Below are 18,175 nucleotides of genomic sequence, written 5' to 3'. Positions count from 1 at the left end.
GATCTTGTATCATTTTGTATGAGGACAAGGAATAGGAATTTAAACCAAGAAAGGATTCGAAGTGAACACATTAGCAACTCGTTTAAAGCTAAAGTAGTTGTGTAGATTTTCTTGCTTCCTGTGAGCTGTTTATGTGAAAATAAACGAAAGGCTTCTTTCATGAAGATAACACATTAGCATTGGAGAGGGTTGTTTATCTTCATTCTACAAACAATCTGAGCTTTTTCTTATCTGAATAAACAATATTGATTAAAACTTTTGCTGTTGATCACAAGAATACTCGACAGCAATAGCAACGAAACTGATATAATGTGACTACTTCGATAGAAAAAGCAGAATGAACATTGAAACCAAGGATTGTGTCATAGACTGTTGCTGTGAGATGTAAGATGCTTCCATATAGGTTAAACGTTGGGAAGTGACTACTAGCTGGAACAATGAGACGCATAAAGGATTTTGTTGCTGCTTGGATGAAAGATCTGTACCTTTCTCTGATATTCCCCATTTGATATAAGTCATCAGTCCAAGGTGATATTCCTAGAAATATAAAGCTTATCAATGTAATATATTACTGGCGTGAAGCTTTGATATACCTACTCATTTTCTTCTCTGCTGTATGATCTGCAACAATGTTGATAAGACGTACGGAAAGATTATGTCAGCTGAATTTCAGCTTTTCTCATACAGAAAGAAACAATGTGACGATCAAAGCTATTCAACAAGACACTTTCTGAAAGATTTAAAAGGTGTGATATAGGGAAAGTGCATTAAGTGAAGTCCAGGTCTATATTTGAGATTTATAGAAACTTCAATTTGCGGAACATATTAAGCATGCATATACTAACTTGCTCTCTCCTGAATCAGACAAGATGAGCAGACATTGATCAAGGTTCAAGACAAACGTTGTAAGGCCTGAAATATATTGTTTCTTGTAAGTTGCAGAATTTCAGTAAAAGATTTATCCACAAAACAACATCCTGACAAATGTTGGCGGTTGGAGATGGAAATTTGATTCAAACTCACCTGTTTCATTGAGCTTCAGAAAAAGTTGTTCCCTTGTTGGAAGAGAATACATTCCAGCAGAAACAGCAGCCCTGACAGCCCATGTGTGGTATGGTGCACATACTTGAGCATATCCCTAGAATTAAAATAATAATAATAAAAAGTGCATTGAAGCATGAGATGACATGAAAATGGATTCCAATAAAATCCATCATCCTTGTATGAAGGAAATAGAGGAAAACAAATCATTTCAACTTTTTCCAACTAACCCCACTTCCCAAAAGTATAAGCAAGTGAGACTACCATATAGGAAGCAATTGTCATGCATGATGAATTTAAATGGATCTTCTACGTTTCAATGTGTTTTATATGAAAAAGGCAGTCATAGATCAAAATGTAATGTAGTTTCTTCTTGAAGATCATGCAGGTGCAGGAATAGAATTCCAATTAAAAAAATAAAATGAAAAAAAAAAAGTCATTGATATCAAGAATAGCCTCTGTTTTGACCTGTTTTGGCATTTTGCCTTTTCAAGCAAATGATTGAGTCAGGAAAACATGCCACAACGTATTGCACAATGCCCAAATACTGAAATTTTCTCTTTAAATTAAGAGCTGAGAGAAAGCACAACAGTCCTTTTCAATCATTGGAATTAAATTGCATTAAAAAAGGAAAAATATATTTAAAGATGCAAAAAGGAAAGAAATCTAACATACTCAGATGACAAAAATTCTTCAAATAAAGCTCGGATGAGGTCAAGACCCTGTCTAACACGACGCAAATACGCGAATGGCTTCCTGGTTTTTTCACTGTGCCATTAGCAACATCTAGATCAAGCACATTTTCTAAAGTGGCAAATCTCTTTGATGCTTCCACAAGATCACCTATCTGATCAAAGCATTAATCATTCATTAGATCAAGTTTTTAGGTATTTGTAAAGGACATTAAACAAAAGAGTACTTCACAAAGATGATGAGATTTGGAATAGCATCATCAGCACATCGAAATAATAGGAGTGGGAAATCATAGGAAACTAGACCTTGAAGAGCTGTGGTAATGCATATCATCATTGACATATATGATCCACAGCATCAGAAAAAGCTGTCTATAATGTAGAGTTTTTTCCAAATCTTTTGTCACTAAACATTGGTTCAATGTTGAACAAACTGCAAATGGAGGAGGTTACTTTTAAGTTTACGTTGATTGGCATCAAATTTAGGTTGAATGGAGTCCAAAAAGGTTCATAATAGTTTATGAAATAATCGCTTAAAACCTGACCTGTACCACATGACAAACTTCTATCAATTTTAAGGGAAAAAAAAAGGCAATGAACCTTAACGACGCACTCCATCTCGGCGAATCTGAAGGCGAGGCCAAGGGAGCTAAAAAGAACAGAAACTAAAGAACATGCATCACAGAATGTATCCAACCGAAGCTCTTCATCCTTCACCTGACATTCCAAGAACTCCGACAGCTCCTCAAACGCGTGAGCTATAGCTGACAGAGGCGTTTTCGTTGTCATTGTCATCTTCGTCTGAGAATCATCAGAAACATTATCTGCTTCATCCATGGCTACATAGGATCTTTATATTTTATTATTATTATTATTATTATTGTCGTTAGTTACAATTCCTTGTTCACTTTGAAATCGCCTAAGATTTTGAATTTTCATCAAAAGGAAAAGATAGAGTTAATTGGACTACAGTTTTACGTGTTGGGATTGATTCATATTTTTTCTGTTATGAAAACATGACAAGTGTTATGGGAATGTTACAGTTAACACTAGAAGCAGGGTCCACCTAGGAAAGAACCTGGTTTACAAAATTGGAGAAACAGAGGAGACCATAAAAAACCTTTGGAAAATTCCAACACATATGTGGTCCTTTGATTCCATGTTGCTTCCCTTTCCGGTCGTTACTCGTTACTTTCTCGCCTGTTTGATGGAGATGAATCAAATGAAATTTTGGTTCACCATTAATTGCGGCCCCAATGTAAGTAGACTCCCACAAGTAATTATCATCATTATTGTTTTTTTTTTTTTTTCTAATTGATTAGTTGGGAAATTGGGATGGACAAAGAACCTTCTACCATCAATTTTCATAACTAATGCAATCTAAATTGGAATTTCCAGACCCAGTTTCATTGTACTCTAAGACACGGTGTAAAGCATGCAACCAAAAAGTGAATTATTTGTTACAAAAGAATGAACAGAAAGGAAAGCGGACACTGATTGTGTAGGCGCGGTTAAGGAACATTTTTTTCTCTCTTGGTTTTGCTTAATTTCCTGGTTTTATAACTAGAAGAAGACAAACAGAATAGTTTCTACATTTTTATTTTTCATATATTACAAAATGTAACACTTTTGGTGGATTTTGCTTTCTATTATTTAGTACTTTACATGCTTATAATTCAGATTACAAATCTACTTGACTTCTTTACAAGATCCATCACTAGACAGGTTTAGAGGGAAGAACCATACCATCTAATTAACCAAGTGGCTAGCTACTCCATGAAAATGCAAACTAAACCTTGCTTGCATTTGCAAGCTCTACTCCATCTTCTTCAGATTCATTATCTTTGCTATGGACTTGAATTGGCTTATAAGTATACAGCTTAGCACAACAGATGTAGTAAAGAAGATTAACCACTTGCATGCCAGTGAGTAACCAGTAAAAATACTCCAATTTCCCCTTGTTTAAGTTGTTATCTGGAAGCCAATTTGATTCATCAGGTCCAGCACTAAATTTGTGGACTAAAGAAACCAGCAGCGTGCTCACATAATTCCCAACTGAAATTGAAGTCCAAAACAGTGCAGTAGCAGTGCTCCTCATGCTTTCAGGAGACTGATCATAAAAGAATTCCAAGTGTCCAATCGCCATGAAAGCTTCAGCTATTCCATGAAGACTGTATTGCGGCACAAGCCAGAAAACTGAAATGGGGATGGTTGACTTAGCCTTGTCTTGAAGTCCATGTGCCAAAGCTGCTTGTTTACGCTTCACTTCAACGAAGCCTGCTACAAGAGTGGCTAATATTGATATCATAAATCCGATTCCCATCCTGTGCAAGAAGGTGATACCGCGGTCAAGCCCTGTGAATCTTCGTGCAATGCGGACTAAAAAGCGGTCGTACAAGGCTATGGTGGAGAGCATGGAGACCATGGTGAAGACAGACATGGAACCAGCAGGGATTTCAAAGGACTTTGTGAGGTGCCTGTCCATGGTTTTGGCTTGTTGGAGGGAGAATGTGCTTTGCTGAGCATAGGCTGTAATGAGGAGGATCCCTGCTGCCCATATTGGTCCCATTCGGATCACAGATTTCAGTTCCTCGACTCGATGAACAGTGTTCAGTCTCCATAGGTTGGGAGCCTGAGAGGATTTTACGAAATCTTCTTCAGTCACAATGGCTGCCTTGTCAAGAAATCTGAAAGTCACCATATACATTAATTAGTAAATCTTGATTCGGCTTACCATAATAGTACTTAGAGCCATCTCATTGCAACAAATTTAAGCTTAATATTATTGGTTTTTGGTATCACTATTTTTATTTATGCCAACAAAAAAATATTTTAGCAATTTTTTTCTTGCTTCCTTCTTGGGTTTAATTTACTAATTTCCTATACATTTGTTCCGATGTAGACGCAAGCGGAAGAAAATTTGACCTGTCAATTTATTCCACCAATATCAGGGGGCTGATATTTATGGCTTTTCTGGCCCAGGCCACTCCAGCACAAGGCCAATTCAGGACGCAAATTGCGGGTGATTTAAAGTGCAAACGCGTTTCCATTGTATGGTCGGGTCTGCTGGGGCCTGAGGGGTAGTTTCTGATAAGAAACTAAAAAGAGCTTTTGTTTTTTGTTGTTCTGTTTTTTTTTTTTTTAATTTAGTGAGGAGATATTTCGAATTTCATTCAGTATATCTCTTTTTCAAATTGATTAATATAAATTTATTTACATCAAAGTTAAATAAATTTATAAAAATTAACCTTTCAAGTTTTCTAAAAAATCAAATCCAAACGACAAAAAAAAAAAAAACACATTTTTTTTTCACTCGAACCACATGCAGTGATAAAGAGCTTTTATTTCTCTGCTAAATAAAATGCAATTATGGGAGGGACAAATTGTGCGGTGGATCTGAATAAGATCAGAGGTTGTGGCCCCTCCTCCTAATTATTGTACAATTCACAAATTATTGAGTCTTATGCATATTCAAGAATCCCCACATACAATGAATCCTACAATGAGAACGAATCTGACCAAACATGATGATGAAAAAAAGTTGGTGACAATCAAATCAAAGAAAGGTGATCTTTTCTACTTTCAATTTTCTATTTTTCTTCCTTTAGCTTGATACTGAAAACTAACAGGAACATATGAGAAGACATAAGGTGACAATATATTTTTGAAAAATTTATCATTTGCATATACTTCATTCATCCTTCAAACTTGACTGGATATAAAATTTAAGAAAAATATTTATTTTAATTTATTTTTACAACCAAAAAAAAAATCAATGTGAAGTATGATTAAAAAGAGTAAGAGTATTGTAAATGATTAAGAATTAAAAAACCATAATTTTGGTACAGTTTAAAAAGAAGTTAATATAGCAATTTGGGACGAAAATTAAAAGCATAACTTAGGTAATTATAAAATATAAAAAGAGAAATTTAAGAATAAGATAAAAATAAAATAAAACTAGAGAAAAAGGGTAAAAGATTACATCGGTCATGATATGCATGCATGGCATCCTTCTTTAACATGGGATATCAGCAACTACTATGTATAGACAACAACATACTTCGATGCTACTATATTTAGCTATCGTATCACAGTCGGTTTCAAGATCAATTAATTCCAACTTTGAGTAGCCTATATTTTCTCTTAATTTAGACATCCATTGATGCAATTGTCTGTATGTTGGAGGAAAGTGAAGACAGAGATTAGAAAGAGACAACTTACGTCATTTGTTTAGTGTGAACAAGCCTCCCGCCTAGAGAAATTGAGGCGTCAAGCTCTTCATTTCGGTACAGCAACTTCGGATCAGAAACCATAGCCAATTTCCTCTTCTTGAAAGCTGCCACAGAGACCTGTAACAACCGGGTAAATGGACTCCCTGCCGGATCCATGTGTCGGTAAAGTGGGTATACGATGACGAAAGCAATGATCGAGAGAAACATGGCGACGGTGGGGATGCCAAGGCCCAATCCCCATCCAATGTTATCTTGAATGTAAACAAGCACTGTCACAGCCACTAGGATAGATACCCCCATCACAAAATAGTACCAATTGAAGTATTTCCATGTCTTGGTTGATTGCTTTGGATCAGTTTCATCGAACTGGTCTGCCCCAAATGCAACCACACAAGGTCGGATCCCACCCGACCCCAAGGCTCCGAGCAAGAGAGATCCGTATAGGATTGCCAATTGTCCTGAAGTAGCTTGTTGGCACACTTGCTCACCTTTACATGGTGGTGGCCTAAATTGTGGAAGTATTGCTGATAGTGTTAAAGATGTCATCCCCTGATTCAATCAATTAAATAAGAACAAAGATTTTGTTAATAATTATGACTTCGGAAGTGAAGAAAAAGAGAAGGAAGCGCTAGCTATTTGATTTTGACACATGAACAACATAGAATCTTTGATTCTCTAGGGAGATCAGTTCTTGACAACAATCTTAAAAGAAGCCAAAGGTTAAAAATAAATAAAAAGCAAACTAAAATTCGATGAGCATCTCTTTCATGAATCTGAGAATCTTACTATTTGGTATATGATGGAAGCGACTGTTAGAGTCCAAAAACGACCGGCGTATGCATCAGCGATAAAGGCCCCAAGCAGTGGTGTCAAGCTTGCAGTTCCACCGAAGTTTGTGAGAGTGTTGGCTGCTTTGGTTAATGGCATATGAAGCTGTGTTGTTAAGTAGCTGATCATATTAGCGTTAAATCCTACCACGGCCAACTTCTCACAGACCTCATTTGCTGCATCATATAAAAAACAAACCAACAATAAATTAAACCGAAGTCCAATTATAACAATAACAACATAGACAAAAGGAAATTCTTAAGTAAATCGAGTGCAATTACAAAAAAAAAAAAAGTGTATACATATACATGCACACGCATACACACAAAATTGACGAAAGCTTACAAAAGATGAAGGGCATGGTTATCATTCCTCCTTTCGGCCTTTTAACATTGTTTTCTTCATGATTATTCTCCTCCATTTTCTCCATCTTACTGCTCTAGCCAGTTCCTGTAATGAAATGGTGTCTTCGGAAGCCTATTTATAGGCCGGGTTGAAAGGGTTTTAACTCTTGTAAACCAGTGGCCGTTAACTTTTTTTTTTGAACAGAGAGGGTTTACTGCATAATATCTACGACGGCCACAAATTGAGAGCAGTATAAAAGTTGGATACATGAGAGTGAACTTTCGTAAAAATTAAATACAAAAGTGACACATGAAAGGACAAGGACATAGAAGTTCTGCTGTTTTCAGCCTTTTGTTTGTTTGTATTATTGTATTGCTGATATGGGATCCAGTTGAGGTGGTAGCCACGGGATGGATCACTACTTGGCCTAACCTTTCTTAATAATTGTACGAGAAATTGTTCAAAAACCAAAAGATCGAGGTTAACTTCACTAATTAATTCACTTACCCATTTTCATTTATTCTAGTATTTTGATAAAAGTTTATAATTGATGTATTGTCAATATATAAATTTTATATATCTTCAATGAATCATATAATATCATTTTATTAATGAATGAATATTAATCATTAAAATAAATATACAAAAATATTTTAAAAAAAAATTTACTTACTAATAAAATATTATCACCTTATTCACTTCATTAATATGGTGACATCATTCGATTTACTAACAATGTATAAAACTTATACTAATAATACATTAAATATAAATCCTTTTGATAATACTCTTTCTTCAATCACATGTGATAGAGTAACAATCAGTAATTCATGGTCATTAAGGGTTGAAATTAGAATTGTTAAACTTCATTGAATAAAAACCAAAGATCATGCATAAACTTAATATATTGAAGATAACAAGTTTCTAATAATTTAAGCCATCAGTACTCTTTTTTCAAACAAGATTCGTAATTGATTGATTGAACTTTCTGGCACAGGTTTTAAGTATTTAACATGAATCCATGCCTCACCAGAGAAACGACCATAACTTTTATATTTGGTTAAGTAGCTAGCTAGGGCAAGTTGCTAGTGTCGAGCTATGCTTACTCTTTGGACGTTAATAATCATGTAATCTGTTAATAATAGAATTTTAGGTTTTGTAATCAAATTTCAATTCTTAATCATTTCAAGTACAAGAAAAAAAATCATCCACCTATAGACAGGAAGTTAATTGAAGGTTTGATATATAAAATCTTCTAGAGGACTCCTTTATTGAGCCCTTTTTAAAGGCAAAAAAGGGAACCCTCATGGAGTTGACGTGTAAGATGATGCAAGCAAAACCAAGAAGGAATAAAAGTACAGTAAATGAAGGGAAAAAAAATGGGTTCCAAATCATAATCCCAAAAGCTCTAATTATCAGACATAGAAAAGAATTGCAACAGCAAACTGGATTTTGATAGAAGAAGGATGGTTTGTCTCAACCATGTGTTCCTACTTTTCTTAGCCTCCCGTGATTTGAATCAGGTCAAAATCAAACCAATTAATTGAGACTCCCTGTAGTTTCATTATGATTAGGGCAAATCAGGAAGTGGGGTCTCTGAGAAGTCTGGAGGGTGGCCCTTTTTAAGGGAACAGTTAATTAGCCAGACCAAGTGGTCCTCCAAATTTACGTTTATTTTTACCCCCACATTTCCTCAAAACCAATTTCATTTGTTTCAGTTTTAGAGTTCTTTAAGTAAGTGGTACCCAGCTTTTTTGCCCATAAACATAGCAGGAAAGAAAAAAGAACAAGAAATGAAGGGCACGTAATCTTGAGAAGAATGGGGCGGTGAGGGCATGCGTGTCCTTTGGAAGGAAGGGCACGTAGTCCTTAGGATAACTTTCAGCGTGCGTTGTTTTGTGCATGATTGTTGAACCCTTTTTTGTTTGATTTTGTGAAAAGAGTGTCCCAAAAGTCATGGTAGAGAATAAGATCAGATCTTCTTCGATATGATAGTTTAGTTGGCTTCAGGAACTGTTAAGGAATATTTATCTGTTCTCTGAATTTCTGGTATATAAATGATTGGAGAATTCAATTTAATTAGCTAGTTCAATATTTCTTGTACTTATTAAGAGTCTCATGAACATAATTCTATATTTCCCATATTAGTTTCTGTCACGACAAATTAATTTGCAGCATAACCATGATATATTCGTGATTAATTCATTTCGGATATTCCAAAAGATATATTAATATGTTAATTCAATGATATTAAAATCTACGATTCCAAAATTGAATGTCTCAATTTCGAACTAGCTTCAAATAACCAAAAAAAAATAAAAATTTCGAGGTTAAAATTTGAAATATTTTAAGTAGTCCTTTTCCAAATTGGAAAAAAGGAACTGGTTGGAATGTGACCTCCCAGTTAGATCTGAGAAGAGATGAATATTTTGTCGTCTTCCACATATTATGATATACATTATTTTTCCATCAATGAACTAATTAATCAAACTTGAAGACCTTTCAAAACAATTAAAAAAATTTATATTTGATATATTGTCATTGAAACATACCACTTTATCAATGACTAAATATAAAATTTTACAAACCCTTGAAATAAATATAAAATAAATTAATTTTTTTTTTAAAAATTTCATTAATAAAATAATATCATCTGATTCATTGATAATATATAGAATTTATACATTACAATATATCAAATATAAATTCATAATAAATATATAAAAAATTCTTAATTAGTGTCAAAATTTCTTGTTCAAAATGTGTAATAAATGACACTTATGTTAAGGCTTTTTCAGAAAGATGCAACACTATGCTTATTGGCACCCACAAGATAGACAATAAGATTGTATTCAAAATTAATGGCATCCATTTTTCTTTATTGTTTTAATTGAGGATTTTCTGTTAATGAGGCCACATGAATTATTCAAGATAACATGCATTTCCAACTTCAGAAAATGCTATGAAATTTTTGTAAAGAGGAACAATCCATGACACATGAAATTAATAGAAACCTCAAACAAACTTTTCTTATGATTTAGTGCCAAACATGATATATCAGAAGTTTCTTAAGCATTATTTCTTAAAAAAAAAAAAGAATTATCTTAAGCATATAGTTGCAACTTAAGTTAGTTATCTAATAATTAGATAATTAACTAAATTTAAATAAAATCATTTAGATGAAGTTCATAAAACTTTTTTTTTTATGGAGAACCAAATACAAGTAGTGGTACGGTGGTGGTGGGTGTCGGTCTATCGGATCTGGCCCCCTTGTGGTCTGGAACAAATTAAAGATAATTAGGTATTGTGTTCGAATTTATTAAATTTATAGTTGACATGATAGGAAGGATTTATGCTATTATAATTTTTTCCTTGATCTAATTAGACTAATGGTCAAAAATTTCAAAAGTGGTTAGGTTAGGACATAGGCAAAAATAGATAGAAACAGGTTACTTTTTCTTTTTTTTTTTTAAAAAAAAGGCTATGTTTGGAGGCTGAAAATTAAGGAAATTTTCGTTCTAAGTTACTGTAAACACCCATTTTTGGATTTATTTTTTTGGTGGATTTTAGATAAGATTAATATAATTTTAAAAATAAAAGTAAAATTTCAGTCTTACTAAAACTCTAGGATTAGGGTTTAAATTTTGAAAATAGAATCAAAAAAAGGATTTGGTTTTTTTTAAATGAGGATAAACAGATTGGAAGATAGGGATTTTGATTTTCAAAACCCTCATTCCCCAGTCCTATATATATCCTTTAGCAATAAGAGAAAAAACATAGAGAAAGAAGGAGGAAACTAGTAGTCAGAATAAAAAAAATTCGAAGAAGCTATAATTTGCAGTAAAGGGGTTTTGGGAGATTCATTGTTCAGATTGGAGGATTAGTTTTTTCTAGAAATTTTTTTTCTGAAAATTTTTTGAATCAAATGAATTTTCTTGCGAAATTTAAGTTTTTCGACAATTTTTTTAGCAAAAAATCCAGTTTTCGACAATAAAACCTAGAAACTAGCAAGAATTTCACTGGAGTTCTTTGTGTCTAAAGAGAGACGCAGAGAAAACTGAAGGGAAAAGAGAGAAAAGGGAAGGAGCATTTGAGGAAAAGAAATTTTTTTGCCTTTTATACTAACGTGAAAATGACGTCATTTTGAGAAGTCAATAGTGGGCAGGATTCACAAGTCACCCAAGATCCGACTCGACCCGTAGCGCATCGACCAGCTTACCTGCTTCATTCAGTCTCTATTGAATCGTTAAGCCGAGTCGTGTACCAAGCCGCTCTGATTGCACCTATCTCTGGAGTCGCATTCCATTTCAGCCAAATCGAGCAGCATCAAGATGTTTTTTTTTTCTCTTTTTTATCTGTTTATTATTTTTTGTGCTTATTTATTTATTGATTAAATTGAAATTATTTATTTATTTAAGTAAGCATTTTTTAATTTTTCAACAATTCTCTTAAAATAAAATTTTCAAAAAATATTTTTGAGGAAAAGTTGAAAGTATCAATTTTTCTTAAAAATTTATATTTAAAAAAAGTATTTTTGATGAAAAATTGAAAGTATCAATTTTTCTTGAAAATAAAATAAAAATTGAGATTTCAAAAAAGTATTTTTAAGGAAAAGTTGAAAGTATTAATTTTTCTTGAAAATAAAGATTTCAAAAAGTACTTTTGAGGAAAAGTTGAAAGTATAAATTTTCCTTGAAAATAAAATTTTCAAAAAAATATTTTGAGAAAAAGTTGAGAGTATCAATTTTTCTTGAAAATAAAACTTTCAAAAATAATATTTTGAGGAAAAGTTGAAAGTCTAAATTTTTTTTGAAAATAAAACTTTCAAGAAATGTTTGTTTGAAGAAGAATTGAAAGTATCAATTTTTTTAAAAAAAATTTTAATGTTAAATAATCCGACGATAGAACTTCTGTAAGAAAAACAATAATTTTTTTATATATTCTTAAGGTGAAGGAATTTTTTTAATTTTTTGCCAAAAGTATTAGAGTCAATTAAAAATTTTTAATAATTAATTACTTAATAAAATTTTTAAGGTTTAATGGATAATACGAAATCGAGCTAGTACCATTTTTTGATAGGTATTGTGAGAGTGTTATACGTAATCGTACTCTCGAACTTAATTTTAATTTCGCAGATATTGAATCTACCTTTTAAAAATACCTAAATCAAATTTAAAATTTCTCTTTAAAAAAATATATATATACAATTAAATAACCAATCGCACGTAAACAAAAATAATTTGTGACGACTCTCTTAAGTCCACGTCTAACTTCTTTATTGAAAGGGAATAACTAACTGACACCTTACGAAGTGGTATACTTATTTTGAGTAGTAGTAGGAGCTTCACATACTCTTACTACTCTAGAGATAGGATAGCACCCCTTATCCCGAAGTTACGAAGATTAACAGTTATTTGACGCCGGAAGGTGACCCGGTCAAGCGCTGAAGCTGAGTATAGAGCTATGGCTAACGCCGCATGTGAACTAATGTGGCTCAATAATTCTCCTAACTGAGATTAGAGTCAAGGCACTGAAAGTGAAATGCATTCCGGTGCAAATAGCTTATGCCCCGGTCGTGACCTGTGAATTCGCGTGCAATAGGAACAAATAGCCGGTCGTATAAAGCTATTGTAATGAGCATTGAACAGATGGACATTGAAGCTGAGGGGATTTGGAAAATTAGACTTTAATAGGTGTTTGTCCATGGTATTGGCTTGCTGAATTGAGAAAGTGCCTTGTTGGGCATCAGCCGTACGTGGCAAATAGAATTCCAGCTTTCCCAATGGGTAACAATCTGATCATGGATTTTAACTTTTCAACTCTCAGAACAATGTTTAGTCTCCATAAATTTAATTGGTTCCCTTCACACTGGGGTGGCCTCATATGGCAATGCAGCTGATAACGTTAGGCTTATCATTCTCTGGTTATACAAAGATTGGAAAAATCAACAAAATTTAGTTTTCAATCTGAATAAAATTAGTGTGTGTATGCCACTTGAAATGGGATAAAAATTATGGAAAAGGGAAAGGTCTCTTAACTAGAAGGTATATGGTGGATTCCAAAGTGATGGTCCAAAATCTTCCAGCATATGAATCAGCGAGGAAGGCTCCGAGCAATGGCGTCAAGCTAGCAGTTCCATTGAAATGGATGACCGTATTGGCTGCTTTTGTTATTGGCACATGAAGTTGTTTTGTCAAGTAGCATGTTTTTGTTGAAACCTAGCATTGCAAACCTCTCGGACATGTCATTTGCTAGCTACACCAACAAAACATGAGGAAAGCAAAATGCAATCATATTAATTATTACCCAATTGTGTAAATTAAAACTCTATATAACCAACTATTCGAAAGCTAATTACCTAAGATGAAAGGCATTGTCTTTGTGCCTCCCTTTTTCTCATTGAAAGCTCTATTTCTTTGCTCGAGATCAGCATTTTCAGTCTTTCCATGGCTGCTATCTTGGTCTGCCACGGCCATATTGCCAGTCTTAATTTGCATGTATTTCTACCACACCCCAAGTTTATCCATATCAGATTTATGGTGGCGTCTTTTTCCAATAACCTGTTCGATGCTATAACTAACTCTTTAATATACTGATGAAATCGATAAATTTTCCATTGATAAGAACCGAGATGCAATGAGACAGGTCAGGACGACAGCGAAATCTTTGTTTCTTCTCATGACATTTTTAACTTCCCATGAAGTCTTAATTAAAAACATCGTATTAGCCATGATTTGGTTTTAAAAAAAGGCTTAGACAAGAGGGTTATCTTATGGGGTATATGGAAGTCATGAAACAGACAATATTGCCAATATCAAATTTGGGTTTTTTTTTTTCAGTTGTATAATTGTTAGTTGTTTCTGAAAATTAGATCGACCGATGCATAGTGATTGTCAATGAGTATAAAATATTAATGTTTGTAATAAAAATTAGGCCTCCATATATATCCAATGTTTCAAATAAAAATTAGGCATCCATATATATCCAATGTTTCAATAAGTATAAAATCTCTCTCAGCATTTGAATAGTAGATAAATATATAAATACAAATGCTGACAGATACATAGGAGTACTTGCTGTAAGTCAAGGGTCAATTGCATGCAAATGGTCTTATGTACCAAAAAATATAAATTCAACATGGGATTGAAAGTCATGGCAGATGAAAAGATGTAGTCAATTCCTGAATGAATATTCGACTATCACTTGTTCAATTATGATAGAAAGTAATTACGCTTTATGAAAAGTGTAATTGAGTACAAAGCCACCAAGGCCCAACACATTGTTTTTGTTAGCCGCAGTATGAAAAAGGAAGCTTGTCTCTGCTCAATTTTGGAGCACTTCATTCTCTAGGAAGAACCGGGGCAAAACAAGAAAACAACTGATCATTGGTTAATATACATGGCATGTAAAAAGTAAGAGAGGAAAATCTGTAGAGACAAGAAGCTATATATTATTATTTGTTCCTAACCAAGCTAATTGCTAAGCAAATACAGTTAAACTTGGCTAGCAAGCTCAACCCCCTCACCATATTGGTCGTTGCCAGCTTCTGTTCTCTGGCTCTGGAGAGGCTTGAAAGTGTAAAATTTTGCACATATTAAGTAGTATACATAGTTTAGAACTTGCAAAAACGTGAGCAACCAGTAAAAATACTCCAACTTCCCCTTATTCAGGTTCTTATTGGGAAGCCAGTTCGTATACTTGTGCAACAAAGTGACCAAAAGTGTGCTTGTATAGTCCCCAGCTGAAATCGATGTCCAGAACAAAGCAGCAGCTGTGCTCCTCATGCTCTCTGGTGCTTGGTTATAGAAAAATTCAAGGTGACCAATTACCATGAAAGCCTCTGCAATACCATGAAGGCTATACTGTGGCACAAGCCAAAATACTGAGATGGAAATTGTAGATTTGGGGCTGTCAATCAGCCCATTGACTAAGGCTGCGTGTTTTCTCTTCACTTCAATGAATCCAGCTACTAGAGTTGCCAGTATTGAGATGAAAAAGCCTATGGCCATCCGATGCAAAAAGTTTATGCCCCGGTCAATCCCTGTGAACTTGCGGGCAACAGGAACCAATAGTCGATCATATAAGACTATTGTGATGAGCATGGAGAACATGGTGAAAACGGACATGGAAGCAGAAGGGATTTGAAAGGACTTCGTAAGGTGTCTGTCCATTGTTTTGGCTTGTTGTAGCGAAAATGTGTTTTGTTGGGCAGAGGATGTGGCAAAGAGAATACCAGCTGCCCAAATTGGTAACATTCTTAGTATAGATTTTAATTCTTCAACTCTATGAACGGTGTTCAATCTCCACAAATTCGGTTTTTCTGAAGATTTGAGAGTATCTTCTTCAGTTACGATGGCAGCCTTATCCAGAAATCTGCAATTCGTGCATAGATGAGTTGGAAACAGCTTAAATTTTAATCATATGATATAAGGCATTTGGCAAGTGATGACTTACTTCAATTGTTTTGTATGATGAAGCAGTCCGTCAGTGGAAATCGATGCATCAAGCTCCTTGTTCACATACAAAAATTTAGGATCTGAAATCAAGGGAAGCTTTCTCTTCCTAAATGCCGCAACAAATACTTGTAACACCCGAGTGTAAGGACTCCCGGCAGGATCCAGATTCCGGTAAAGAGGGTAACCAATCAGAAAAATACTTATTGACAAACCCATGGCAATGGTGGGAATTCCGAGGCCCCAGCTCCATCCAACATTATCTTGAATATAAACAAGCACGGTTGATGCTAATAATATTGAGACTCCCAATGCAAAGAAATACCAATTAAAGTAGACCCATGTTTTTTTAGGATGCCTAGGATCCTCCTCAACAAATTGATCTGCCCCAAACGCCGCCACGCATGGCCTGATCCCGCCTGATCCTATGGCTGCCAGTAGAAGAGACAGGTAGAGAACAGCCAATTGGCCGCCACTGGCTTCTTGACAAACTTGGTTACCTTCACATGGTGGTGGCCCTAGCTTTGGCAGTACTGCTGAGAGTGTTAGGAGTATCATTCCCTGCTCAGATTAAAATTTTAACAGAGAATATCAAATTAGTTAAAACTCCCACTTCCAAGTTAATTTATTAAGATCAAACACTTGGTTAGATTTGACTATATTTTTATAAACAATTTTGAGATCCACTTAGCATACTTCATCAAAAGTGATTGAACCAATTTCCTCTTCTCCAACTATACAGATAATTGAAAGCTCTCACAAATGAAAGAAACAATCATTCAAGGAAAATCTCTATAGGGAAAACGTATCCATTCTCACTAGTAGGTATATAGCTGTTGCAAAAGTGATAGTCCAAAATTTCCCAGCATATGAATCAGCAATGAAGGCTCCAAGCAATGGCGTCAAGCTCGATGTACCACTGAAGTTGGTGACAGTGTTGGCTGCTTTTGTTAGTGGCATGTGAAGCTGGTCTGTTAAGTAGTTAACCATGTTTTTACTGAATCCCACCATTGCCAATTTCTCACATATCTCATTTGCTGCATCAAATAAGCTTAATAAAACATCAATACACCAAAAATGAAAAACAAATCTAAGATTTCAACTTCTATCAACTACAAGGTAGCTTACCTATGATGAAGGGCATTGTCTTAATCCCACCCTTTTCGTCTTCGACAAGTCTGTTACTCTGCTGATCAGCAGTATTTTCAGAACTACCAAAGCTATCATTCTTTTCCTTATTTCCACTCTTGTTGTCTCTCCCCTCCACTTCATTCCCATTCATGTTGCTGTGTTTTTCCATCAGACTCAACTGCGAGAGCTCAATTTTCAGTATTTGCAACTAAAATTGTTGTTCATCAATGGTAATGTGATGCCATAAAAGCGATTGGTGGAATTAAAATTTGATCATGAAGGAGGAAACAGAAACAGGTAGAGACGTGTAATCTATAAAAGTCAAACAAAGGACAAAGAGAAAAACTTATCTTCTAACATTACCTGCTTTTCTGTCCCTATGATTAAAGCTTAAATATATATATATATATATATATATCTTCACTTTGCATTAAGGGTGGGAAATTTGCTGACGAAATGGCGTATTGGACGTTTCCTCACCAATTTTTGAGAAATGGGGCAGAAGAAGACAATGCATAGGTTTTAGTGGCCTAAAAACTATCGTTAACATGATTTTTTTTTTTTTTTGTGAATCATATACACATCGAAATCATATGATTAAGAAGGAGATTAGAATATTTTGGGATTGACTGATTTAGACGATTACAACCTTTCATTTCCTTACAACTTGCCCTCTGACACCACTTCTACGTCTGTCTGTTGGCTTTCATTTCCTAACAGCTAGCCTTGTCCACTGTGGGGTAACAAGAAATTTTTTTCCTTTGGGTACAGCGGTAATAAGAACATTTATATATAATTATTGAGCTAATTAAACTATATATCAAACCCAAAAAAAAATTATTGACCTAAACTTGAGTTGTTTAAATAGAATTGTACTTATAATGAACTGATTACATGGGATTACTAATTATCATGTTTACAAATTAAGTTGAAAGAAGGTAGAATGAAATAATGAAGGGAAATTAAATAGGAAAAGTGGATAATCCTATTTTTTTTTTTAAAAAAAAATCAACTTAAGTAATTAAAGGTTGAAGGATCATTTTTTTAAATTTGTACAAAAGATGTCATTCATTAGAGATAAGGGAATAAATTATAGATGTCGAAATTTAAATTCTAAATATATGAGATATCACTTTTTAATGTGATTACATGCAAAAAGTGAATTAAATTTTAAATTTAATAAAAAATTAATTAAATTGTTGAGAAGCCAGCAACTCAATTGCCTGCAATGATACATTTAATTTATGGAGTAATATATCAATCAATTATATCATAAAATAATTGCTTGGAAAGCATTTCATATTTAAAAAAATCTGAAAACAAAATTTTTCAAACTTTTTATCCATATTGATAAGAATCAAGGGCCGAAAACATTGCTTTTAGCATGTAATTATACTATTAAATGCAAAAATTTGACTCTAGGACTCCGAACTATGAGAGATTGATTGGTGAA

General features: G+C 34.0%; 2 protein-coding genes and 1 pseudogene across 3 annotated transcripts; all 3 read right to left on the bottom strand.

Annotated features, from left to right (window-relative positions):
• Positions 1–112: 112 nt before the first annotated feature.
• On the bottom strand, positions 113–2,712 carry LOC111317767 (ACD11 homolog protein-like; annotated as a pseudogene). Its single transcript, XR_016334924.1, has 4 exons — positions 2,334–2,712; positions 1,717–1,888; positions 1,024–1,138; positions 113–621 (listed from the first exon to the last, which is right to left on the bottom strand). The product of XR_016334924.1 is annotated as an ACD11 homolog protein-like (transcript).
• A 597-nt stretch (positions 2,713–3,309) lies between these two features.
• On the bottom strand, positions 3,310–7,247 carry LOC111318386 (protein NRT1/ PTR FAMILY 3.1-like). Its single transcript, XM_022921225.2, has 4 exons — positions 7,139–7,247; positions 6,752–6,969; positions 5,955–6,514; positions 3,310–4,420 (listed from the first exon to the last, which is right to left on the bottom strand). The coding sequence occupies exons 1-4, from the start codon at positions 7,221–7,223 to the stop codon at positions 3,523–3,525; spliced, it is 1,761 nt and encodes a 586-aa protein (XP_022776960.2). The 5' UTR covers positions 7,224–7,247; the 3' UTR covers positions 3,310–3,522.
• Positions 7,248–14,544: 7,297 nt separating this feature from the next.
• LOC111318385 (protein NRT1/ PTR FAMILY 3.1-like) lies at positions 14,545–17,100 on the bottom strand. The gene is made up of 4 exons (XM_022921224.2): positions 16,720–17,100; positions 16,411–16,628; positions 15,593–16,152; positions 14,545–15,511 (listed from the first exon to the last, which is right to left on the bottom strand). The coding sequence occupies exons 1-4, from the start codon at positions 16,889–16,891 to the stop codon at positions 14,632–14,634; spliced, it is 1,830 nt and encodes a 609-aa protein (XP_022776959.1). The 5' UTR covers positions 16,892–17,100; the 3' UTR covers positions 14,545–14,631.
• Between the last annotated feature and the right edge of the window lie 1,075 nt (positions 17,101–18,175).

This window comes from Durio zibethinus, chromosome 2, assembly GCF_047325235.1.
Source record: "Durio zibethinus cultivar Kanyao isolate XHJ-2024 chromosome 2, ASM4732523v1, whole genome shotgun sequence".
NCBI lineage: Eukaryota > Viridiplantae > Streptophyta > Magnoliopsida > Malvales > Malvaceae > Durio > Durio zibethinus.
Note: the sequence above shows the minus strand (reverse complement) of the source record. Positions and strands in the feature narration are given on the sequence as shown.

Bases quoted from the DNA above. Each gene is read 5' to 3' on its own strand.
- LOC111318386 (XM_022921225.2), bottom strand. From the start codon at position 7,223: ATGGAGAAAATGGAGGAGAATAATCATGAAGAAAACAATGTTAAAAGG. The intron at 6,515-6,751 runs GTAAGATTCTCA...TGATTGAATCAG, and splicing joins CTTCCATCATATACCAAATA to GGGATGACATCTTTAACACT. The intron at 4,421-5,954 runs GTAAGTTGTCTC...GGTGACTTTCAG, and splicing joins GTTCACACTAAACAAATGAC to ATTTCTTGACAAGGCAGCCA.
- LOC111318385 (XM_022921224.2), bottom strand. From the start codon at position 16,891: ATGGAAAAACACAGCAACATGAATGGGAATGAAGTGGAGGGGAGAGAC. The intron at 16,629-16,719 runs GTAAGCTACCTT...TATTTGATGCAG, and splicing joins GACAATGCCCTTCATCATAG to CAAATGAGATATGTGAGAAA. The intron at 15,512-15,592 runs GTAAGTCATCAC...CACGAATTGCAG, and splicing joins CATCATACAAAACAATTGAA to ATTTCTGGATAAGGCTGCCA.